The sequence below is a fragment of the Glycine soja genome, chromosome 13, assembly GCF_004193775.1.
Source record: "Glycine soja cultivar W05 chromosome 13, ASM419377v2, whole genome shotgun sequence".
Classification (NCBI taxonomy): Eukaryota; Viridiplantae; Streptophyta; class Magnoliopsida; order Fabales; family Fabaceae; genus Glycine; species Glycine soja.
The window spans coordinates 2605344-2630428 of record NC_041014.1 but is presented as its reverse complement, the minus strand read 5'-3'; the positions used below and the strand labels follow the sequence as shown (position 1 = coordinate 2630428).

General features: G+C 40.5%; 3 protein-coding genes across 4 annotated transcripts; all 3 read left to right on the top strand.

Moving 5' to 3' along the window:
* Window positions 1-1764: 1764 nt before the first annotated feature.
* LOC114382701 (pentatricopeptide repeat-containing protein At1g11290, chloroplastic-like) lies at window positions 1765-2907 on the top strand. Its single transcript, XM_028342279.1, has one exon. The coding sequence runs from the start codon at window positions 1765-1767 to the stop codon at window positions 2905-2907; it is 1143 nt and encodes a 380-aa protein (XP_028198080.1).
* Window positions 2908-14339: 11432 nt separating this feature from the next.
* Window positions 14340-19394, top strand: LOC114381305 (elongator complex protein 4-like). Of its 2 annotated transcripts, XR_003660002.1 has the most exons (10): window positions 14340-14541; window positions 15493-15658; window positions 15792-16015; window positions 16110-16185; window positions 16735-16891; window positions 17822-17900; window positions 18152-18311; window positions 18397-18488; window positions 18565-18626; window positions 18915-19043. XR_003660002.1 is itself a non-coding variant. In XM_028340522.1 (9 exons), exons 2-9 carry the CDS (start codon window positions 15529-15531, stop codon window positions 19080-19082), a joined length of 1086 nt encoding a protein of 361 aa, XP_028196323.1. In that variant the 5' UTR covers window positions 14341-14541; window positions 15493-15528; the 3' UTR covers window positions 19083-19394. The 2 variants fall into 2 exon arrangements, 1 of the variants encoding a protein (XP_028196323.1); XM_028340522.1 differs by lacking the exon at window positions 18565-18626 and having other exon boundaries at window positions 14341-14541; window positions 18915-19394.
* Window positions 19395-20019: 625 nt separating this feature from the next.
* LOC114382700 lies at window positions 20020-22341 on the top strand. The gene is made up of 2 exons (XM_028342277.1): window positions 20020-20139; window positions 20410-22341. The coding sequence occupies exons 1-2, from the start codon at window positions 20020-20022 to the stop codon at window positions 22339-22341; spliced, it is 2052 nt and encodes a 683-aa protein (XP_028198078.1).
* The last annotated feature ends 2744 nt before the right edge of the window (window positions 22342-25085 follow it).

The following is a 25085-nucleotide window of genomic DNA, read 5'->3' as shown; positions in this document are numbered from 1 at the left end:
CATGATAAGTACATGTCTCGATCATTTTAAAATATCAAAATATTTTTGAATTGTTCTAGTATATACTTTTGTTATTGTGATGAGTTCCAATAATAGATATTTCATCATTTTTTTAATGAAAATCTGTTATTCTTTAAATTTTCCTGCAATTTGTGCTTGGCAATTTTTTCGTATTATATGACAGTTCTTAAGGGGGAAAAATCCTGTGTTTGACATTTACTTGTCTGCTATGATTTCTTATTTCTTTCCTTTTTAATGAATGCAGTAGCAAGCTTCCATCCTAATTGTGTTACTTCTTTTCCTTATCATTTGATATTTTTAGTCCAAAAAAGAGCAAACAATCTAATCAAAGAGCAAACAATCTAATCACTTTGCTCTCCCTTGAATTGATGCTACATTTAACCTTCTTACAAACTGATGAAAATTATTATCAAGGTTGAGATAGAAATTCCCCGATCCTTATTATATGATGGTGTAAGTGAGCCAAGTCTCACATAGGTGTCGAACTGTCGATGAATCCTAACTTACCCATTTAATATTATACATACTCTCTCACCACACTCAATGCATATATTCTTATCTACATCTTTAGACAGTAAACACTCTAAGAACCTACCATATTAAAAAAAAAAACAATAATAATTGCACAGCTTAATCAAAACAATAAATATACCCACAATAAACAACAGTTGGCATAAGTGGTAGCCTCTTGTGTCCTTTAATCAAATTGTCCAATATTTTGATTTCAGGATAATCTTGGGTATGAAATAAATCGTGTTGAAAGAAAAATATTTATTTTGTGTGTGTTCACGGTTCCCGACAAAGATTAATCATTACCGGCAGAAATTACTTTATACCAATACATAAATAAATATAAACAAAAACAGATGAGGAAATTTTGTAAAAGAACTTGCAGCTAAATGCAACATTTTAGAAGTAAGATATTATCATCATAAAGTCATAGATATGAACTCAAGGTTCAAGGAAGGAAAAATAACAGGACACAGAAAGAGAGAAACGAGAAACAGTTGTGTGGTCCCCACTGAATAATAAAAACAAAAGGGTGGCTCTCTGAGACTTAGCAACAAACCAATAAAATGGGATTATCCTTCGTTCCTTATTTGTTTTCTTTAACATAATAACAACCACGGGAATGAACCGCTCTGACATTTACCCCTAAACAATACACAAATGCCTTCACTCTTTGTCACTTACCCCTAAACAATACACAAATGCCTTCACTCTTTGTCACTTACCATTCCATTGTTGAACCAACTTGATCACTCATTTTATGCACAATAGGATGAAGAACCTTAGTGTCTTGCAGGAGATTGGTGTGTGGGATAGACCTTTCTGAAACTTAAGTTTGAGTATTCAGTGTAAGAAATGAAAAGGGGCATGCAAAAACTGAAAGGTTAAACTGTGGTTACAAGCAATTCCCATCTCTCTATTGCTCCTCCTCCACCCCTTCCAATCTCAATTCACAGGTTCCAAAACTCTAATCAGTACCACTCCCCCACTTTGAGATTCACTCAATGCCAACCAAAACCAAATGTTCCTCACATCCAACAAGGACTTGACATCAACCTCAATGAAACACAACAACTCCATGGCCACTTCATCAAAACCAGTTCCAATTGCAGTTATCAAGTCCCTCTTGCAGCACTTGAATCCTATTCTAGCAATGCAGCAATTCATAGCTTCCTAATAACGTCTTACATCAAGAACAACTTCCCTGCAGATGCAGCGAAAATCTACGCCTATATGCATAGAATAGACACTGAAGTGGACAATTTTATCATACCACCGGTTCTCAAACCATGTTGTCTTATCCCTTCAATCCTACTAGGACAAGAGGTTCATGGTTTTGTGGTGAAAAATGGATTTCACGGTGATGTTTTTGTGTGTAATGCTTTAATCATGATGTACAGTGAGGTTGGAAGCTTGGCATCAGCACAGCTAGTATTTGATAAGATTCATAAAAAATATGTTGTTTCTTGGAGTACTATGATTAGGAGCTATGATAAGAGTGGGTTGCTTGATGAAGCTTTGGACCTTGTGAGAGATATGCATGTTATGAGAGTGAAGCCTAGTGAAATTGCAATGATAAGCATCACACATGTCTTGGCAGAACTTGCTGATTTGAAATTGGGGAAAGCCATGCATGCTTATGTAATGAGAAATTGGAAGTGTGGAAAATCAGGAGTTCCTCTAAGTACTGCTTTGATTGATATGTATGCTAAATGTAAAAATTTAGCTTATGCAAGAAGGGTTTTTGATGGCATGTCTGAGGCTAGTATCATTTCATGGACTGCTATGATTGCAACCTACATTCATTGCAATAATTTGAATGAAGGTGCAGGACTGTTTGTCAAAATGCTAGGAGAAGGTATGTCTCCAAATGAAATTACAATGCTTAGTTTTGTCAAAGAGTGTGGCACAGCAGGAGCTCTGGAATTAGGAAAATTGTTACATGCTTTCACATTAAGAAGTGGATTTACCATGTCTTTGGTTCTAGCCACTGCTTTTATTGATATGTATGGCAAATGTGGTGGTGTTAGAAGTGCAAGATCTGTTTTTGATAGCTTTAAGAGCAAAGATTTAATGATGTGGAGTGCCATGATTTCAGCTTATGCACAAAACAATTGCATAGATGAGGCTTTTGATATCTTTGTTCACATGACTGGTTGTGGAATAAGGCCAAATGAGAGAACCATGGTTAGCCACCTTATGATATGTGCAAAAGCTGGATCACTTGAAATGGGTAAGTGGATCCATTCCTACATAGACAAGCAAGGAATTAAGGGAAATATTATTCTTAAAACTTCTTTGGTGGACACGTATGCCAAGTGTGGAGACATAGATGCACTGCTTGCTGCGGCCATGGACCGTGATGTTTCAATGTGAAATGCCATGATATCTGGTTTTGCAATGCATGGTCATGGTGAGGCAGCATTGGAACTCTGAAGAAATGGAAGCACTAGGGGTCATCCATAATGACATCACATTCATTAGAGCTCTTCATGCTTGTAGTCACTCAGGATTGTGGCAAGAAGGGAATATACTATTTCATAAAATGGTTCATGAATTTGGGTTTGTCCCAAAAGTTGAGCACTATGGTTGTATTTGGATCTCTTCTTGCTGCATGCAAGCTTCACAAGAATATCAAACTTGGGGAATGGGCTCTCATTAAAAAGCTTTGTTCTCTCTCCTAGGGCGCGCGCAGTAGCCTCTCCATCACATAGCAACTCTCCCTCCTTGGGTGACGCCCAGTGGCCTGGCCACCATCAAAGAGCTGCTTCCAACTTCGGTAGATGCTGGTAGTTTTCTAACCACGATCTGTGTCACACAAGAGATGCCTTTTGTCAGTATTTAATCAACTAGCCAACAAGAGAGTTCATTCTCACTACCTCCTCTCTTCTTGGTCACAAAGTAGTAGTGTTTTTCCCCTCAGATGCCATCTTCAAACTAGTGCTAGGCAACGTATGGGGAAGAACAAGGGCCAGAAATCGCATTCCAAACAACCTGCCTTAAAGGGGTTAACCGCAGGTACAGGTAAAGCTCGGGTTTCTACTACCAATGATCTGATTGGGTGCGTTGTTGTGGACCAAGGTGTTCGAGTTACTTGCCCAACCACACAGATAAACTTTGCACCCCTAGTGCTCGACAAAATGCAAAGGTCGAGTTCTACAACAAACAAAGTTGATGCACACCAAGTGTTCGACAAATTGGCTGTCAGCAATACAGAAACTGATTCTCCCCCATAGGAATCTTATACTCTAGGGGATGATGACTCCTCCACAGATGAAGATTCATCTCCTTCTAGTGGTTCTGACTCAACGCCTCTAGTAGCCAACACAGAGGCTTCCAAATCTTAGGTTAATCTGTTCAAGAATAACAGAAAGCCATCCAAGGGCTTTGGACTGCAGTTCTCCCCTCCATCCTTTAAAGGTGAAGTGTTGTTGGACGAATCTGATTTGCAACCCCTGGAAGAGGCATGGGGACATAGCCTTATTGGCTATGTGGCTGGTCATTTCCCAGGAAAAAAAGCTTTATTGGATTGCTGCCAAAAGTGGGGTGTGAAATTTGCTTACTCAACTCATGAAACCAGGTCCTTTCTGCAAGTCCCTATTTCATATTTCAAAGACCCCTTCTGCTGAAGGTTATGCCGACTTTCTTTGATTTTGGGAATGAGGAACTTAGTAAAATTCCAGTATGGGTTAAGCTCTGAAATCTTCCCCTTGAGTTATGGAACCCCCAAGCTTTAGGGAAAATATTGTCTAAGGTTGGTTTGCCCATCCGCACAGACCACCTTACTGCATCCAAGGGATCTATCTCTTTTGCTTTGGCATTAGTGGAAGTTGATGCGTCCTTGGAGCTCACTGAAGAGGTTCGATTTAGACTGCCAACCGGTAAGATGTTTATTCAGAAGATTAAATATGAGAATAGGCGTGCTTTTTGCACTCACTGTAAAATGATTGGGCACCGTCTAGCAAATTGTAAAGCAGTGCCTATTGCCAAACTTGACTACACCAAAGCAAATCCCCCTTTCAGCCACATGTTGTTGAGTTAGTAACGCTCGTAGAGACCAACAAATCCAATCCCTCAGGAAAATTAAAGAATGATCAGGCTAATAAGTTTGTTCCTCCTCACACACAACATTCCTAGGGTACAAATACTGTTGCTGTTCTTCAAAATCCTACTGAATTGATAGGAGCAATGAATGCTTTAAATGTTGACCCTGATGAAGATGATTTTGTTCAGGTCAAAACCAAACCTCACAAAAAAGGAAAGAAAGTGCAACTCTAGAAGCCAACCCGTATTGAGGAGAGGCAATTAGATGTCCAAAAAGGAAGACTTCAAAAATCAGTAATTCGGGTCGGGGAGGTTTCCTCCCGTCTAAATCAATGATTATTGCATCTGGGAATATCAGAGGCTTTAATTTGCCTCTGAAGCATCATGCGATGCAAAGCTTCCTTCACAGCAAGGAAGTTAATGTGATGGCCATTTTGGAAACTAAATTGAATAAAGTTTCAATTGAGGATACTATGAAAATAAATTTTGGCGATTGGAACTTCATCCATAACTTTTCTTCTCATAATGCAGGCAGGATTCTCATCCTTTAGAAGCAGGATAAAGTTAATCTTTCAGTCATGGAATCAAATGCTCAGTTGATTCACTGTTCCATTGACTGCAAAATTACTAGCAAACATCTCCAGGTCTCTTTCATTTATGGTCTTCATTCTATTGTGGCTAGAAGATCTTTATGGATTAATTTGAACAACATTAGTGGTTCCATGAGTTGCCCCTGGCTCCTTATTGGTGACTTCAACTCCATCCCCTCACCCACTGACCGGTTCAATGGTGCAGAAACCACTGCCTATGAGTTGCAAGACTTTGTGGATTGTTATTCTGATCTTAGATTAGGGAGCATTAACAGTCATGGTCCTTTGTTCACTTGGACTAATGGCAGATTTTGGAGTAAATTAGATCGGGCCCTTTGCAACCAACACTGGTTCAACTCCTTTGATAATTTTGCTTGTGAAGTGATGGATTTTGAAGCTATTTCAGACCATATTCCTCTGGTTGTGACCACTGATTTGGTGTTGCCTAGAGGTAATTCCCCTTTCAAGTTTAATAATGCTATTGTGGATCGCCCAGATTTTTTAAGCATTGTTGCATTTGGCTAGAGCTACTATGTTAGTGGCTGTAGCATGTTCAAGGTCTGTAAGAGATTGAAAGCTCTTAAAGCTCCTTTGAAGTTTTTGTATAAGCAGGAGTTCATCCATATCTCTAGCAGAGTGGAGCTAGCTGAAGCCGAGTATAATAGCATGCTTAACTCCCTCCGGCAGAATCCTCATGATTCCTCCCTCCTCTCACAGGCTAACCGTGCAAGGGCACAGACTATCATGGTTAGGAAAGTAGAATCTATGAAGAATGCTCAGCTCATTAAAAACAAGTATCTTTTGCAAGCTGACAGATGATCAAATTTTTTCCACGCCTTGATCAAGCGTAATAGGCACAACTGTTTTATTGCTGCAATAAAGCTAGGAAATGGTCAAAGCACTTCCTCCCAATCTGAAATTGCCCATGCTTTTGTGAATCACTTCAAGAAGCCGTTTAGTGCTCAGGAGCTGCATCAGGAGGCTGCCCTTTCGATCTGCAACTCGTGGCCAAAAGTTCCCACTGATTGCGTCACTGCCTTACTTAGTCCTATTACTAAGTAAGGTGTCTAGAATGTAATCTCAGTGATGGATAATAATAAAGCTCCCGATCCTGATGGCTACAATGCTTTATTCTTCAAAAAGGCTTGGAACATCATAGGGGACAATATCTTTGCTGCAGTCAATGAATTCTTCATTTCAGGAAAGATCTTAAAACAGATCAATCATGCCATTATCGCGCTCATTCCCAAGACAGAACAAGCTTCCCAGGTGAATCACTTTAGACCTATATCTTGCTGCAACCTGTTGTACAAGATAGTGTCTAAGATTTTGGCTAACGGTATAGCCCCGGTGCTTGAGATTATCATTGGTGAGTCCCAATCTACTTTTCTAAGGAACTGGAAAATGATGGACACCATTTTCCTTGTTCAAGAGCTTTTGCGCAAATATGCTCACAAAAGGACTTCTCCTAGATGCCTCTTAAAAATCGACCTGCACAAGGCGTATGATTCCATTTCTTGAGAGTTCTTGGAGTGGATGCTCAAGTGTATTGGTTTCCCTCCTCAGTTTTGTGCCTGGATTATGGAGTGTATCTCTTCCACCTCTTTTAGTGTTGCGATAAATGGATCCATATATGACCACTTCAAAGGGCAGCGGGGTCTAAGACAAGGGGATCCTCTTTCCCCTTATCTGTTTGTTCTCTGTTTGGAGTACTTTTCCCGCGACATGCAAAGCCTCAAGGAAGATGTCAACTTTCAGTTTCATCCAAATTGTGCAGTTGTTCAACTTTCTCATTTATCTTTTGCTAATGACATTATGCTCTTGTCCAGAGGAAATGTGCCTTTTGTGTCTACAATTTTTGCCAAACTTCAACACTTTTACAGTGTCTCAGGGCTATCCATCAGCTCCAGCAAGTCAGCCATTTACTCAACGGGTATAAGGCCAGATGTACTTTCCGATATTCAACAGCTCACTGGTTTTAGCATGGGCATTTTTCCTTTTAGATACTTGGGTGTTCCTCTCTTATCTTCTAGGCTCAATGTCTGCCACTATGCTCCCTTACTTTCCCAGATCACTTGCCTTATTCAAGGTTGGAGCAGGAAATCACTCTATTATGCAGGGAAAGTGGAGCTAATCAGGGATGTTATTCAGGGAATTGCAAATTTCTAGATGGGCATTTTCCCCTTGCCCCAATCAATTTTGGATAGGATCAACGCTTCTTGCCGGAACATTCTGTGGGGTAAAGTCGACGTAGGTAAGAGCAAACCCTTGGTGGCATGGTCCAATGTCTGCTTGCCCAAAAAAAAGGGGGTCTGGGCCTTTTTAATCTCAAGGACTGGAACCTTGCCCTCTTGTCCCGCATTTTGTGGGACTTTCACTCGAAGAAGGATTTCCTGTGGGTCCGTTGGGTCCACCATTATTATTTCAAAGGAGGTGATGTTTGGGACTTTATTTGCTTTTCTTCAAACTCAGTGTTAATGAAGATTATTCACATCAGGGACATCATCATTGCCAGAGAAGGTAATGTAGAGGCTACAAAACAGATGGTGCACTCCTGGAGCAAAAATGAGCAGTTGATTGTGGGGAAAGTTTATGACTACATTAGATAAACCAAGCCTATCGTCAACTGGAGTTCTGTTATCTAGAATCTAGCCATTCCGCCAAAGATGTCTTTTATCCTTTGGCTAGCTAAGAATCGCCTGCTCACTCTTGACAAAATTTCCTTCCTGAACAAGGGTGTCCTCTACCCTCTTTTCACAAATGAGGCTGAGTCACATGCCCACCTGTTCTTTTCTTGCAGAATGTCTCTCTGAGTTTGTGCGCACATTAGAGACTAGATTCCTCTCCACAAACAAACCATTTCAATGCAACGCACTATCAGCTCTTTCATTAGTAGTAGAGCCACCTCAGGTGCTCGGGGAGGATTTCGATGCTTGGCTTTGGCAACAACAGTTTATAGTATGTGGATGTCCAGGAACAAATTGCTTTTCGAGAATTATCAATTTTCTGTAATTGAAATTATTAACATGATTAAATTTTTTGTGTATAGACAATCGCATCTACTACATCGGTGTTAGGATCTTGGTTTAGGTCTGCTTGTATTAGAGAGACTTTTGTTTTGTTAGTTACGGGGTATGCCCCATTCATTGTTGTACTATTTTGGGTTTAGTATAATTTACATTTTTCCCAAAAAAAAAAAAAGTCAGTTTCTCTCTCCTAGGAAAAAGCTCTGTTCTCTCTCCTAGGGTGCTTTCAGTAACCTCCCCATCACGAAGTCACTCTCCCTCCTTGGGTGCTGCCTAGTGGCCTTGCCATCGTCGGAGAGATACTCCAGACTTCTATTGACGCTGGTGGTACTGATTTCTCCTGTTCCTTGAATCTGTCCAGGTCTTCCAGCCACGGACCTTGTGCCTTAAAAGTGAGTTTGTCCTCACTACCTCCTCTCTTCTTGGGCCTCGAAGTAGTAGCATTTTTTCCCACAGGTGCTATCTTCCAGTCCTTGATAGGCACCTGATGGGGAAAAATAAGGGCCAAAAATCACATAAAGCTACCAAGCAACTTGTCTTAAAGGGTTCGACTTCAGGTGCAGGTGAAGCTCGGGTATCTCCCACCACTGGTCTGGCTGGGGGCATTGTTGTAGCCCAAGATGCTAGAACTACTTGCCCAACTCCACAGGGAAATTCTACACCCCTGGTGCTCGACAAAAAGCCAGGGTCAAGTTCTGTAGCAACCAAAGTTGTAGCACACTAGGTGTTTGATAAATCGTATGGCTGTACTGCGGAGACTGAAACTTCCCTGAATGATTCCTACACTCTAGAAGAAGATGATTCATCCACGGATGAAGATTCATCTCCCTCTAGTGGATCTGATTCAGCACCTCAAGTAGGCAACAAAGAGGCTTCCACACCTTGGATCAATCTATTCAAGGATAACAGAAAACCATCCAAGGGCTTTGGCCTGAAGTTTTCCCCTCCATCCTCTGAAGGTGAGGTGCTACTAGATGAAGCAGATTTGTAGCCTCTGGAAGAGGCATGGGGACACAACCTTATAGGCTATGTGGCTGGCCGTTTCCCAGGAAAGAAAGCTTTGCTGGAATGCTGCCAAAAATGGGGCATGAAGTTCTCATACTTGACTCATGAAAGTGGTTGGCTGGTATTCAAATTTGAGTCAGAAGATGATTTGAATCAGGTTCTATTTGCAAGTCCCTATTTCATATTCCAAAGGCCCCTTTTGCTGAAAGTTATGCCTGTTTTCTTTGATTTTGGTAATGAGGAGCTCAGTAAGATTCCAGTCTGGGTTAAGCTCCGAAACCTTCCCCTTGAGCTATGGAATCCCCAAGCTTTAGGGAAAATTCTGTCCAAGGTTGGTTCACCCATTCCCACAGACCACCTTACTGCATCCAAGGGATCTATCTCATTTGCTTGAGCTCTGGTGGAAGTTGATGCTTCCTTGGAGCTTATTGAAGAGGTTCGCTTTAGACTTCCTACTGGTAAGACATTCATCCAAAATATCGAATATGAGAATAGGCCATCTTTTTGTATCCACTATAAAATGATCGGGCACCGATTAACAAAATGTAAAGTTGTGCCTGTTGCTAAGCTTGACCATAGAATAAACACCACAACATGTCCCCCCACGGTTCAACCTTAAGTTTCTGAGGTAAAAGCTCTCATAGAGACCAACGCTTCCAATCCCTCTGGAAAACAAAAGGAAGACTAGGCTTAGCTGTCTATTCCACCTTGCATACAGCAGTCACAGACAACAAATAATGTTCCTGTTCTTCAAAATCCTACTGATATTGCAAGAGCAGTGAATTCCGAGAATGTTGATCCTAATGGGTTTGTTCAGGTGAAAACCAAACCACAGAAAAAGGAAAGAAAGTGCAACTCCAATAGGCACCCCGTATTGAGGCGATGCAGTTAGATTTGCAAAAAGGAAGGCTTCAAAAAACTAGCAATCATGTCGGGGAGGGTCCTTCCCGTCATAATCAATGATTATCGCCTCCTGGAATATCAGAGGCTTTAATTTGCCTCTAAAGCATCATGCGATGCAGAGCTTCCTTTGCAGCAAGGAAGTTAATGTGATGGCCGTTTTGGAAACTAAAATGAATACTGTTTCAGTGGAGGATACAATGAAAAGAAAGTTTGGAGATTGGAACTTCATCCACAACTTTACTTCTCATAACGCAGGTAGGATCCTCATCCTCTGGAAACCTGAAAAAGTTAACCTATCAGTGTTGCAATCCAGTGCTCAATTGATTCATTGTTCCATCGACTGTAAAATTACAGGCAAGCAATTCCTGGCTTCTTTCATATATGGTTTTCACTCTGTCGTGGCTAGAAGATATTTATGGATTAATCTGAACAATATTAGTGCTACTCTGAGCTACCCTTGTCTACTAATTGGTGATTTCAATACCATCCTCTCTCCCACTAACCGGTTCAATGGAGCTGAAACCAGTGCTTATGAGTTGCAGGATTTTGCGGACTGTTATTCTGACCTTGGGTTAGGGAGCATTAATAGTCATGGTCCCGTGTTCACTTGGACTAATGGTAGAGTTTGGAGCAAATTAGACTGAGCCCTCTGCAATCAGCTCTGATTCAATTCCTTCGATAACTCTTCTTGTGAAGTGATGGATTTTGAATCTATTTTAGACCGCACTCCTCTAGTTGTGACCACAGAGTTGGTGGTGCCCAGAGCTAATTCGCCCTTTAAGTTTAATAATGCTATTGTGGATCACCCATAATTTTTAAGAATTATGCAGATGGCTGGAGCCACCAAGTTAATGGTTTTAGCATGTTCAAAGTTAGTAAGAGATTGAAATCTCTTAAAGCTCATTTGAAGTTTTTGTATAACCAAGAGTTCAGTCATATCTCTAATCAAGTGGAGCTAGCTGAAGCCGAGTATAATAGCCTGCTTAGTTCCCTCCGGCAAAATCCTTTGAACTCTTCCCTTCTCACTCAGGCTAATCGTACAAGAGGGCAGATTATCCTGCTTAGGAAAGCAGAGTCTATGAAGGTAGCTCAACTCATTAAGAACAAGTATCTCCTACAAGCTGATAGATGCTCTAAATTTTTCCATTCCTTAATCAAGTGTAATAGGCACCACCAATTTATTGTTGCAATAAGGTTGGGTAATGGTCAATGCACTTCCTCCCAATCTAAAACTGCCCATGCTTTTGTCAATCACTTCAAGGATTTGTTTAGTGCTCAATAGTTGCACCAAGTTGCATCCCTATCAATCTGCAACTTGGGTCCAAAAGTTCCCATTGATTGCTTTGCCGCCTTACTTAGTCCTATTATAAAGCAAAATGTCTGGAATATAATTTCTGTGATGGACAATAATAAAGCTCCCGATCCTGATGGCTACAATGCCTTATTCTTTTAAAAGGCTTGGAACATCACAGGGGATGATATCTTTGCAGCGGTCAATGAATTCTTCATTTCAGGTAAAATCTTAAAGCAGATCAATCATGCCATTATTGCTCTCATCGCTAAGATAGACCAAGCTTCCCAGGTGAATCACTTTAGACCAATCTCTTGCTGCAACTTGTTGTACAAGATTATGTCTAAGATTTTGGCAAACTGTATGGCCCCGGTGCTGGAGATTATTATTGGTGAATCCCAATCTGCTTTTCTTAAGAATAGGAAAATGATGGACAACATTTTCCTTGTTCAAGAGCTCCTACACAAATTTGCCCGCAAGAGGATTTCTCCCAGATGCCTTTTGAAAATTGACTTGCATAAGGCATATGATTCCATTTCTTGGGAGTTCTTGGAGTGGATGCTCAAGTTTGTTGGATTCCCAACTCAGTTTTGTGCCTGGATTATGGAATGTATCTCTACCACCTCCTTCAGCGTGGCAGTTAATGGATCCATTTATGGTCATTTCAAAGGGCAGCGTGATCTAAGGCAAGTGGATCCTCTTTCCCCTTACCTTTTTTTTTTCTCTGTTTGGAGTATTTTTCCCGCGATCTGCAAAGCCTTAAGGATAATGTCAACTTTCAGTTTCATCCAAACTGTGCAGTTGCTCAACTTTCTCATTTGGCTTTTGCTGATAACATTTTGCTCCTATCCAGAGGAGACTTGCCTTCTGTGTCTGCAATTTTTGCCAAATTACAGCACTTTTGCAATGTCTCAAAATTATCCATCAGCTCCAATAAGTCAGCCATCTACTCATCTGGAATGGGCCCAAATGTGCTTTCTGATATCCAACAGCTCACTGGATTTAGCCTGGGCAGTTTTCCTTTTAGATACTTGGGGTGTTCCCCTCTTATCTTCTAGGCTCAATGTCTGCCACTATGCTCCCTAGCTTTCTCAGATCACTTGCCTTATTCAGGGATGTAGTAGAAAATCTCTATCATATGCAGGGAAAGTGGAACTAATCAGGGTTGTCATTCAGGGTATTGCTAACTTCTGGATGGGTATCTTCCCTTTGCCCCAATCTATTTTGGACAGGATAATTGCTTCTTGCCACAACTTTCTTTGGGGCAAAGCCGATGTAGGTAAAAACAAACCCTTGGTGGCTTGGTCCGACGTTTGCTCGCCCAAAAAAGATGGGGGTTTGGGTCTTTTTAATCTCAAGGACTGGAACCTTGCCCTCTTGTCCCGCATTCTTTGGGACTTGCACTCTAAGAAAGATTCTCTTTGGGTCCGATGGGTCCACCATTATTATTTCAAAGGAGACAATGTTTGGGACTTTATCAGTTCCTCTTCAGACTTAGTGTTGATTAAGAAGATTATTCAGATCAGGGACATCATCATCACCAAAGATGGCAATGTAGAGGCTGGCAAACAAATGTTAAACTCTTGGAGTAGCAATGAACAGTTGCTTGTTGGGAAAGTTTATGATTACATCAAAGGGACCAAGCCTGTTGTCAACTGGAGTTCTGTTATTTGGAATCCTGCCATTCCACCAAAGATGTCTTTTATTCTTTGGCTTGCTACCAAGAATCGCCTGCTCACTTTTGACAGAGTTGCTTTCCTAAACAAGGGTCTCCTCTGCCCTTTGTGCACAAATGAGACAGAGTTCCATGCTCATTTATTCTTTTCTTGCTGAATTTCTCTATGAGTATGGGCACATATTCGAGACTAGATACCTTTCCACAGGCAAACTATTTCATTGCAGCGCACTATCAGTTCACTCATCCGTGGTAGAGCCACCTCTGGTATTTGGGGCAAATTTCGATGCTTGGCTTTGACAACTACGGTCTACTGCATCTGGATGTCTAGGAACCAATTGCTTTTTGAGAATTTTCATTTTTCTGTAACTGAAGTTATTAACAAGATTAAATTCCTTGTTTATAGATAGTCACATATGTTGCATCTTTATTAGGATCTTGTTCAGGGCCTTCTTGTGTTAGGGAGACTTTTGTTCTTTGCTTGTTGTGGGGTATGCTTTGTTTTTTGTTGTAATATTTTGGGCTTAATATAATTTACATTTTTCCAAAAACAAATTAACCCAAATGGAAGGAAAAAATTTAGATGATTACAATGATTTCAATGGTATGTTGCTAGAATAAAGAAAAATATAATTAAAATGTACTAAGGTGACTTAATCCTTAGTCTAGATCTTAGTCGTATGTAAAAATTTTCATCTCTCTAAACAATCAAACACAGGTCTTCTCAAACAAAGTGTAATTCAACAACACCTATTAATTAATCTTATTAACAAGTTAACTACAAATAACACAATAAAATTTATAACCTAATAATTAAAATTAAAATTAATTTTTTTAATAATGTAAAAAAATCAGGAACCTTAATTGAGGCCTAAGCACGACCCTGATCATTTGTTCATTTTTCTATGAGTTTACTTTTGCTTGATTTCTTCTTTATTTTGAGCATTTTCATGGTTTTTTTGTCCCTCTCATTTTGTTTTAGGCTCAATCCTATTTCTTAGTATTTGCCAAAGAATAATGATAAATGTGTGTTACCGGATTTATACTAAGTGACGTATTTATTTATAGAATAAATTATCATTTTACTAATTAAGTATTATTTTTTTCTAAATAGTTATTAAATTAATAAAATTATATAAGTAATTCTTAAAATATTAAATATTTATCAATTTAATTTCTAAATTGACATATTTTACTAATAATTAAAAATTAATTTAAAGTATTTTTCAATAATTTCTAATACTTGATTAGTTATGGAGACTGTTAAGGAGAAATCTTATGCCTGTTCTACTTCTGGGACTTGTTCTTCCACCCAACGAGTGGAGTTAAATTCTAACCCAACAAACAAACACAACAAATTCAAATTGTGCGAAAAATAAAACAGAAAGTCTCTTGAACAAAAACTTCGAACTCACCAACTCAAACTCGCTGCTTTCAAACTTCAAAGTAAAACCCAACTCTATTTCCTTCTCTCAGGTTTTCTACTAACCCACTTCTTTCGTTCTCTTCTTTTGGTTCATAGTAGGACTTGTTCATATTTCTTGCGTGTGGCTAATATTTATGATCATTTAATGCTTCGATTCTTTTAAGTGCTCAATATTTGCCTAAGATATGTTTCTGAATTGAGAAATTTAGATTGGTGTGCTTTGTGTAGGAAAAATCGAAATTTCTGTTGCTTGCACACCATGTGTTTGATGATATGCCTGCACAAAGCTTCATTCTTAGTTTTGTAATTTTTTTTTTGTTTATTTTAAGGTTTGTTTGCCTTGGAAGTTAGATATAGCCGTGGAAGTTAGATATAGCCGTGTATTTGAACTGAGATTTAATTGCTTCCTTACATTCCTGTCCTGTGATAAAACATGGATATTGTTATTGCTTCTAATTAATTAGTTTGTGTCTAAGCTTCTTTTTATATGGTTTAGGATAGTTTTGGGATAAATATGTTTTTGTTCCATTTAAATATTTATATTTTTTCTATTGGTCCCTTGTTTTTGAAAAAGTTGTAATCTAGTCTTGGTAAAAATAAAAAAAAAAATCTTTTGCATATAGTCCTTTTTTTTGTAAGAAACACATCCCCATGGTTAAAGCTTCCCTTATCTTGCTTGGACAAAAGCACCATTGAGTTTGGTCCCTTTTTGTGTTTGAAATTAGCAGGCTTCAATTACTTAAGGTGTGGTGTAGATTAATATTTTGGTTTTGATAGAAATTGAAATTCGAAGCAAACTCATTTATGCATTTAATATGTATTTATGACTTTGAGCTTTGTTTTTGGTTAATAAATTGGTTTGATTTCCTTTGTTGCATTTTATACATCACAATTTTTATGATGTTTGCTATTTGCTCATGTGGTCTTTGAAACCGTTTTTTTGACACAAGTTGCTGCCCATTGGGTGGACCCACATAAACATGTACTCTTTGCTTCCTCAGGTCTCAGAGTGGCAAACTGTAAAGTTTTGATGCAGAATGGCTGCAACCAGGGCTCGAGTTAGTAGCTTCTCTCGCAATGTATCAACTGTGACATCTCAGAATCCTGGACTTAAGCATGGCCCTAATGGGACAATGTTCATTTCATCTGGGATTCCAGATCTGGACAGTAATTATCTCTTTGACTTCCTTTTAATAGACCATGTAGTAAATGAATGAGTTATGTAGTTTTATAATATTCATGCGTAGTGTCTTTTTGTAGAAGATTCTCATGCTTGCTTCTTTTCTTTCCTTTTGAATAGAGATTTTAGGTGGTGGTTTTTCTCTGGGTAGCCTTGTCATGGTTATGGAAGATCCTGAAGCACCTCATCATATGCTTCTATTGAGAAATTTTATGTCTCAAGGACTTGTGCAAAAACAGCCACTCTTGTATGCTAGTGCATCTAGAGATCCTAAAAGTTTTCTCGGTACTTTGCCTAGTCCGGCGTCACCCAAAGGGGATAATAAATCTTCAGATCTTAGCCATGTACTTTTCTTCAACCTTTGCACTTTGTGAAATGCATAATTACTTTTTTTTTTTTTGTGGTAATATGATTTAGTTATTGCACTTATAATTACAGGAAAAGGATCTAAGAATCGCTTGGCAATACAAAAAGTATTTTGGTGAGCCTCAGCTAAATCTGAACACTAATAATGGTAAGTTTGTCTATACTCTTCTTTCCATTGTTTGTTCTTCAATTAAATTATCATTTGTGGTGCTAGTTTTTTTTTTCCTTCTTGTGACAAGTAAGCAATACATGCCTATCTAAATATCACTATGGACCATTTATTATATGTCAATTTGCATTGTAGTTATTTTAATTATGTGTTGAATTGAAATTATGTGGTTCTAGGTATAGAGGGAGAGAAGAGATACTTTATATAATATTCTATTATGTAATGAAATTTATACAGTGTAGTGATATATTTGATATGTTCATAAAACCTAGAAACCTAGATTACTAACCCTTATTTATACTAATGATAATCCTAGCTAATTAGAAAAAAAAATCATGAGGAGATAATAAAATATGATAAACACTCCTAAGAGTTAGAGATAATGAGGAATTAAGGAAACTAATTCTAAACTGAACAATGGAAAGAATATAGGACAAGCATTTATGATCAATTTTTATGATGTTCTATCGAAATGGAACATTTGCGTATTAATGAATATGCCAAATCATGTAGTGTATTACATTGCAGGTGGTCAGCATGATTACTGTAATGATTTTGACTTGAGAAAGCCCCTGGACCGGCACTTTTTTAGTGGCAATAATGTAGATTGTGTTAGCATCAAAGATTCTCCTAACCTTACTGCTCTTCAAGATTGTTGTGCTGGATTTCTAGCTAAATTCTCAAGGTGCAGTAATCTATAACACTATTTTGGAAATGTATTCTTAGGTATATAAGATGATTCCTAGACCTCCATCTTATAGCTAACGATTTTAGGAGAACAGTATTTAACTGTTTTTTCATATTGCTACACCTGGTTGAGTCAAGTTTTTCTGAGTAGAATAAAATAGAATGAGATTAAATAGGACAAGGTTTGTTGTTTGGATTTGATCATAGGTATATAATGCTCTTTCTAAACAAAATTTAACTAAATCTTTTATAGATATTTTTTTAGCATGTGCAACTTAAGATTTGATTTTTGATAGAAAATATTGGTGTCATTTGACCCACGTTGCCATCTCCCTCCAGTGGGAAAGGGCTTTAATTGATGTTGTTGTGTGCAATTTAGGATTTAAAGCATTCCACTCTATTTTTTAGTACTTATGTTTTGCTCTAGTTGGCACTTCGTTGTTATGATTGATGGTCTTACATAGGTAGCTGTCTAGTAGTACTTTTTATTATTATTTTGATGGGCACTTTGTGATCATAAATACAATACAGGGTTTATGCATTTGGGAAGGAATCACCATTTGGAAGTTTTGCAAATGCATGCAATTGTCACATTTGGCTTTGAAAAATAATTTTTTATCACTATACTATAAACTCCTCCAATGATATTCTTATGAATGCTGGAGTAAAAGGGATAGTTAGTATTGCACTGCTGGTAATTTTGAACTACATTTGCTGCTGATTCTGGACCCTTGCATTAGATACATGAACACATGATCAATATATACAATCTGAGTCGGACGGTTTCTGTAGAGCCTTTCTTAATTCCTTCTGAATTTCTTATTTTGCATCAATTAGGTTGTGATAAAGACTACTTTGTTGATTTCTTATAATAGTTTTCTTTCTATCAACCTCCTTCATTTACTAACCTTATGGATGATATCAACAGAAATGAAGGCAGCATTTCCTCTGCTGGTCGTATTGCAATTCAATCATTCTGTTCTCCACAATGCAAGTATTCAAATGAGGTGAGCTAATATACTTTCCTTTTGTTACTTTTTCATATAATTTTGTACTGAGTTTCTCTTTTGTCTTTGAACTATATGCTCTTTTTTTTTTCAATGATTTGTATATACCCTTCCCTCTATAGGAATTAGGAAATTTACCTGCTTGCAGATCCTATTTTATGATCCATGAATCTCAGCTATTGATATTGTTCTTCATTCTATAAATTTTTAATGTTTTTCTAATTTGAAATGTGTTAATGTCATTATTGTAGGAGTGGCATATGCTTTCTTTTATTAGGTCCCTAAAGGGCATGGCCCGGTCTTCAAACGCTGTTATTGTTGTAACCTTTCCACCTTCACTTCTTCCTCCATCTTGTTCAAAAAGATTGCAGCATATGGCAGACACTTTGCTTTCTGTCAAAGCCATTCCAGGTTCATAGTCAGCTCTTGATCTTACATTTCATGTGTCTGTTTATGAATCATCCAAAGTTTCAGTACTAGACTATATTTATTACAGATGAGGATAAGGAACTTGCAAAACTCCTCACTGGTTACCAGGATATGATTGGGCTTCTAAATGTACACAAAGTTGCACGGTTAAATACACAGGTTATATTCATACTTCATTTTGATTTATCTATGGAGGCTATTATACAGTTGGTTTACTTCTTTTGTGCACCTGTAGTTCACAACGTGACATGCATACAACTGTTTACATCCATTTACTCCATTGAATATCCCTTTCTGGTATGCTTATATACTCTACCTATCTTCCTTTTTTCTGTCACTCATGCAGTCTTAGCACCTGCATTTATGTCCACACACATAATATCTTAAGCAATAGCTTTAAGCATTACGTGCATTATTGCCCTTTATTAATTTGTTTGATAACTGGTTTTGATATTGTACGTGTGATAGATCTTTCCCCTGCCTTTTTGTAAAGTTAAGCGAATTGGAAACTTGATTGGAGGAACAATACATTTCTAGAAGCTACCTTTTTCTTTCATTCTCACATATTTGATTTCCAACATGCAGGTTCCTGTGATTCTGGAGGCCACAACATTCTCCATAAAATTGCAAAAACGAAGGTTTTTGGTTTTAGAATGTCTAAATCAAGCCCCAGTTGATGGTTCAAGTGGCAGTTCGTATGGCACATCTGGCGGTTGTTCTGGGTCAACTAAAGCTGGACCACTTGATTTTTAGACTATACCTTATTTATAACTGAAGGCTTTTATCAACCAAAAATACGATATAGCCATAGTGAGTCAGGCTCAATGTTTTTCTTAGTGCTTGAAATTTAGCCTTCTAAATTGTGTTACTCCTTTTCTTTTTTGTTCTTTTGATGATTAATTGGTTGCACCATTGGTTCGTCTGCAATGTACGGACATTTTCTTTTGGTGAATTCTGTGGTGGACCATTTAAACACGTCACAGTGTCAAGATATTTTTTAAAATTGTAAAATAGTCCCTATGACTAATGGACACCATAGAAAATGAAAGCTGGTGAGTTTATGAACAACTTAAAATCTGGAGATTAAAACAGAAGAGCGGTTTCATGATTTATGTACAAGTTGAATTTTTGGTCGTAGGGAAAGAATCCGTCTAAGCCCAAATAATACCGTTTAGCAAAAACAATTTATTGATAAGAAAAAACAAGATTTTTCAGCTCATTTCAAAAATGAATCCCTTTTCATCGATGTACAGTATATTGGTGGTATGAAGAGTCACCAATAATGATAGAGGAGCAGCAACCTGACCCAAGCGTACCATGAAGAGGCCCACCAATTGGGAAGAATATATCCACTAATGAATTCTCCACCAGCTTAGTTAGCAGAAAGGGCAATTTTGGAAGTTACCTTCGGAGTAGTGCCTTCCTCATCATGCTTGTCTTGCACGAATGGCAGCTTCGTGATTCTTGTCCCCCAAAGATCCCAACTGAATTTTATCCTGTTTCCTGTTTTTCCAGCATTGTTAGCATATATGTTTTTTGAAATATTATAAATAGTTGTAATGAATCAAGAGGAAGGCAATGAGAATTTTCGATTTTCTACCTCTTTCTCTCAGCTTCTGGAGGTTGATTCCTATCCTCTAATTCAGGAATATCTTCATCCCTACCAATTGGTGCTTTCATTAACCCTCCCATGGCGGACAACACCCGCAGCCACACCCTCTCTCGCCTCGAAGAAGCTGTCACCCTCCTCACTCAGAACCAAAATACCTTCACCGCCACTCAAAACTCCCTTCATTCCCGTCTCGACGAGGTCATCTCTCGTCTCCAGTCACTTGAAGCCTCTTCCCCGTCCCTGTCTACCTGGCCTTCCACACCACACATGAACCTCGATATCCCTCGATTCGATGGTACCAATGCCCCAGCCTGGATTTTCAAGATAACCCAGTTTTTTGACTACCATTGAACCCCAGAGGACGACCGTCTTCAGGTAGCCTCCTTCTACCTTGAAGGTGCCGCCCTGAGCTGGTTTTAGTGGCTCTACCGCAATGACCAATTACCCTCTTGGTCTTCCTTCATCCAGGCTCTTGAACTCCGTTTTGCACCCACCCTCTATGATGATCCTCGCGCCGCATTGTTTAAGCTTTCCCAGCAGGGGTCCGTCTCCAGCTACCTCGTCGAGTTTGAGTCTCTTGCTAACAGGATCGTGGGCCTACCAACCCCTTTCCTCCTGAGCTGTTTCATTTCGGGACTACAACCCGACATCTGGCGCGAGGTCTTGGCCTTACAACCCCTGTCCCTCGTTCAGGTGGTGGCGCTAGCCTGCCTCCATGAGGACAAACTATGTGACGCTCGCCGATCCTCTCGCCCCAAGCCACCTTCCCTTTCCTTACCCCCTACCCCACAACCACTCACCACCATACACTCCCCTCCCTTGTTACCTTCTCCACCAAAACCCACCTACAAACGCCTCACTCAGGCCGAGATGGCGTCCCACCGCGAACGTGGTTTGTGCTACCACTACGACGAGCGCTACGGTCCAAATCATCGCTGTCGGGCTAAGTTCTTCCTCCTCATTGCTCCTGAGGACGACGACGAACCCTTACCCCCTGAATCCCCTGACATACTTGAACCCAACCCAACTCCCCCACCACCGCCTGACCCCGACTCCGCCCAATTCACCCTTTACGCTTTGTCTGGCCACCCCACCTCAGCCACCCTTCGAGTCATAGGTACCATCAAAGGCCACGATACTGCCATCCTCATGGACGGAGGCAGTACACACAACTTCATCCACAACCTCCTGGCTCACTTCCTTAATCTCACCCCACAGACCATCCCTGCTTTGCCCGTCATGGTTGGTAACGACACCGAAATCCAGTGCGACAAGGTCTGTTGCAATGTCGTCGTTTCCATTCAGGGTTGCAAATTTACCTTAGACCTGCATGTAATGGTGTTGGGCGGAACCGATATCGTCCTTGGTGTGGCCTGGCTCAAACTCTTGGGCCCAGTCACCACGGACTATTCGCACCTCACAATGACTTTTCACCACCAGGGCGAGCCCATTACAATTCAGGGAGGCATTGACTCAGGCCCAACTGAAATCCACCACGGCCAAGTCAGGTGCCTCATCAACACGAACCGGGTTGCAGCCTTATTCCACATCCAACTCCATAACCACGACCCACCATCCCCCAACTTACCTTCCACACCCCCTTCCCTTCGTTCCCTCCTTACCAAATACGTCAGCCTTTTTCAAACTCTGACAATCCTCCCTCCTCCCCGACCAACCGACCACTCCATCCACCTCGAGCCCAATTTGAAACCAGTCAACGTCCGCCCCTATAGATACCCCTATTATCAGAAGCGCGAGATTGAACGGCAAGTCGACGACATGCTTTGTCGTCAACTCATACGCCCCAGTCGTAGCCCGTATTCTAGCCCGGTGCTCCTTGTTAAGAAAAAGGACGGGACGTGGCGATTCTGTGTGGATTATCGCGCACTGAACTCAATCACGGTCAAGGATAGATTCCCACTACCAACCATAGACGAGCTCCTTGATGATTTGGGCAATTCCTCTTGGTTCTTGAAAATGGACCTCGCACAGGGCTTCCATCAGATTCGCATGGAGGAGCACGACATTTCCAAGACCGCTTTCAGAACACACCAGGGCCACTACGAATACATCGTGATGCCATTTGGCCTTTGCAATGCGCCATCCATTTTCCAGGCCACAATGAATGAGCTCTTTCGTCCATTCATACGCAAATTCGTGCTTGTCTTCTTCGATGACATACTGGTTTACAGTCATGATTTCCAGGCCCACATCAATCATCTGGAATGCGTTTTCAAGACCTTGCAACATGGACAATTCCATTTGAAACCTTCCAAATGCATTTTCGGCCAAAGGCGCATTGAGTACCTCGGCCATTTTGTCTCTTCACAAGGAGTGGAACCCGACCCATCTAAGATTAACGCTATGTTACAATGGCCTCCTCCATCTACACCCAAATAGCTACGCGGATTCCTTGGATTAACAGGGTTCTACCGGAGATTTGTCCACTGCTATGCACAAATAGCGGAGCCCTTGACCCAGCTCCTGCGCAAGGATGGTTTCAAAGGGACACCCGAGGCCCAGGAAGCCTTCGTCAAGCTCAAAGAAGCCATGACCGCCACACCCGTGCTGGCATTGCCAGATTTCAGCATTCCTTTTGTTATAGAGACTGATGCCTCTGGGTCTGGTATGAGGGCTGTTCTAATGCAAAGGGGCCATCCTATTCCTTACTTTAGCAAGCAATTTTGCCCCAAGCTCCTTCGCTCTTCCACGTACATTTGTGAGCTTCACACCATTACCACTGTTGTGAAACGCTGGTGTCAATATCTCATGGGCCATGCTTTCGTGATACTCACTGACCATAAGAGTCTTCGCAAATTGATGACTCAGCCGGTTCAAACCCCAGAACAACACGTATACCTAGCCAAGCTTCTCGGCTACAATTACTCAATCCAGTACAAGGCAGGCCGTAATAACGTGGTGGTGGATGCTTTCTCACGTCTTCATGAGCCAGAGCACACAACAGAATACTTCCAAATCGTCTCCATGCCTCACCCAAAATTCCTTGATGAGCTAAAGAGGGAATTATCGGGACCAGAGGAATTCAAAACTCTCATGCTCCAGGTCCGCAATGAACCTTCGAAAAATCCAGATTTTGAAATCAGAGACAACCTTTTGCTTTTTCAGGGGCGAATTTGGATTAATCAAGGCAATCTTTTCATTCCCCTCTTATTGGAAGAATACCACAAATCTCCACTTGGTGGCCACATGGGGCTAGCTAAGACTCTCGGCCGTCTCCAGCAAAGCTTTTTCTGGGAAAACATGCGCCGCGATACCCAGGACTTCATCAAACAATGTCCTGATTGCCTTCAGACCAAGTATAGTACAAGGAAACCAGCAGGGCTTCTTCAGCCAATTCCACCACCGTCTCGGCCTTGGGAGGATTTGGCCCTCGATTTCATCACCGGTTTACCCATTTCAAACAGAGCTACGGTCATCATGATGGTGGTTGACAAATTCTCCAAGGGCGGTCATTTCGGCACTCTGCCATCCCATTTCACATCTCACATGGTGGCCCACCTGTTTATTGACCTCGTCTGCAAGCTTCACGGGTTCCCTCGGAGTTTAATCTCCGACCGCGACCCCATCTTTCTAAGAAATTCTGGCGGAAGCTTTTCAAATTAAGTGGGACCAAGCTATGCATGAGCACAACTTATCACCCCAAAGCGACGGGCAATCCAAGGTGCTCAACCGCGTCGTTGAACAATATCTCCGCAGTTTCATTCACGACAAACCGACGAACTGGCACAAGTTCCTGAGTTTAGCGGAGTGGTGCTACAATACTTCGCGCCATTCTGTTACGGGAGTAACCCCATACGAGGTCACCTACGGTAAACCCCCGCCGACAATCCCTGACTATATTCCGAGGACATTTGATGTTGAGGCAGTGGATTCCCTCCTCACCTCACGACAAGACATGTTTACCACTCTCCATCGAAAACTCGAGATCCCAGGCCCGAATGAAAGCTCACACTGATTGCCACCACCGAGAGGTCACTTTTCAGATAGGGGACTGGGTCTATGTGAAATTACGTCCTTACCGCCAAACAACAGTCGCCGAAAAGTTCCAAAAACTTGGGAAACGCTTTTATGGCCCTTATCAGATAACTGAAGTGATAGGCAAGGTGGCTTATCGCCTGGCTTTACCATCAACGGCCAAGATCCACCTCGTGTTTCACATCTCGAAGCTTAAGCCACATCATGGCCCCATTGTGAAGGAATAATCCCTTCCTCCATCCTCTTGGGCCAACAACCCTGTAGTGGCCCCACTTTCCATCCTAGACCACAAATGAAACGATCACAACCCCCCGGAACTCTCAGTTCTAGTCCAATGGGCAGGACTGTAGCCTGAAGATGCCACCTGGGAATGATGGACCGATCTTCAAGACATCTATCACCTTGAGGACAAGGTGCTTCCGGAAGGGGTAGGAGATGATAGAGGAGCAGCAACCCGACCCAAGCGTACCATGAAGAGGCCTACCAATTGGGAAGAATATATCCACTAATGAATTCTCCACCAGCTTAGTTAGCAAAAAGGGAAATTTTGGAAATTATCTTCAGAGTAGTGCCTTCCTCATCGTGCTTGTCTTGCACGAATGGCAGCTTCGTGATTCTTGTCCCCCAAAGATCACAACTGAATTTTATCTTGTTTCCTGTTTTTCCAGCATTGTTAGCATTTATGTTTTTTGAAATATTATAAATAGTTGTAATGAATCAAGAGGAAGGCAATGAGAATTTTCGATTTTCTACCTCTTTCTCCCAGCTTCTGGAGGTTGATTCCTGTCCTCTAATTCATAAATATCTTCATCCCTACCAAAGAACCATGTCTTGGGGGTTCTTCCAAGAAAGCTTTAAAACCATTTTTTTTGCACAAAATAACAACTTTCTTTTTCTTTTCAATTACCGGGAATTCATGATCTGAAAAACATATTAAAAACTCAACATTAACAGTTACAAATCAAGGTTTAGGGAGAACAAGAGAACAAAGTACAATTTTTTCCCCTGGTAGGCGATGGTTGAGGTCGAGCGTTGGCAATTCGAGGACGAGGTTCCAGTCATGGTGCTGTTGAAAGGGAGGGGAATGGCTGCTTTAATGGGATTTCACTTTACCAAATATATTAAAATAAACATTTGCAAATGCATCC

What these genes read in the sequence shown, in the direction of transcription:
- LOC114382701 (XM_028342279.1), top strand. Translation starts at nt 1,765, where the DNA reads ATGCATAGAATAGACACTGAAGTGGACAATTTTATCATACCACCGGTT.
- LOC114381305 (XM_028340522.1), top strand. Translation starts at nt 15,529, where the DNA reads ATGGCTGCAACCAGGGCTCGAGTTAGTAGCTTCTCTCGCAATGTATCA. An exon ending in AAATCTGAACACTAATAATG is followed by an intron (nt 16,186 to 16,734) that starts GTAAGTTTGTCT and finishes ATTACATTGCAG; the next exon opens with GTGGTCAGCATGATTACTGT. An exon ending in TTCTGTCAAAGCCATTCCAG is followed by an intron (nt 18,312 to 18,396) that starts GTTCATAGTCAG and finishes TATTTATTACAG; the next exon opens with ATGAGGATAAGGAACTTGCA.
- LOC114382700 (XM_028342277.1), top strand. Translation starts at nt 20,020, where the DNA reads ATGGCGGACAACACCCGCAGCCACACCCTCTCTCGCCTCGAAGAAGCT. An exon ending in TTCATTCCCGTCTCGACGAG is followed by an intron (nt 20,140 to 20,409) that starts GTCATCTCTCGT and finishes TCCTTCATCCAG; the next exon opens with GCTCTTGAACTCCGTTTTGC.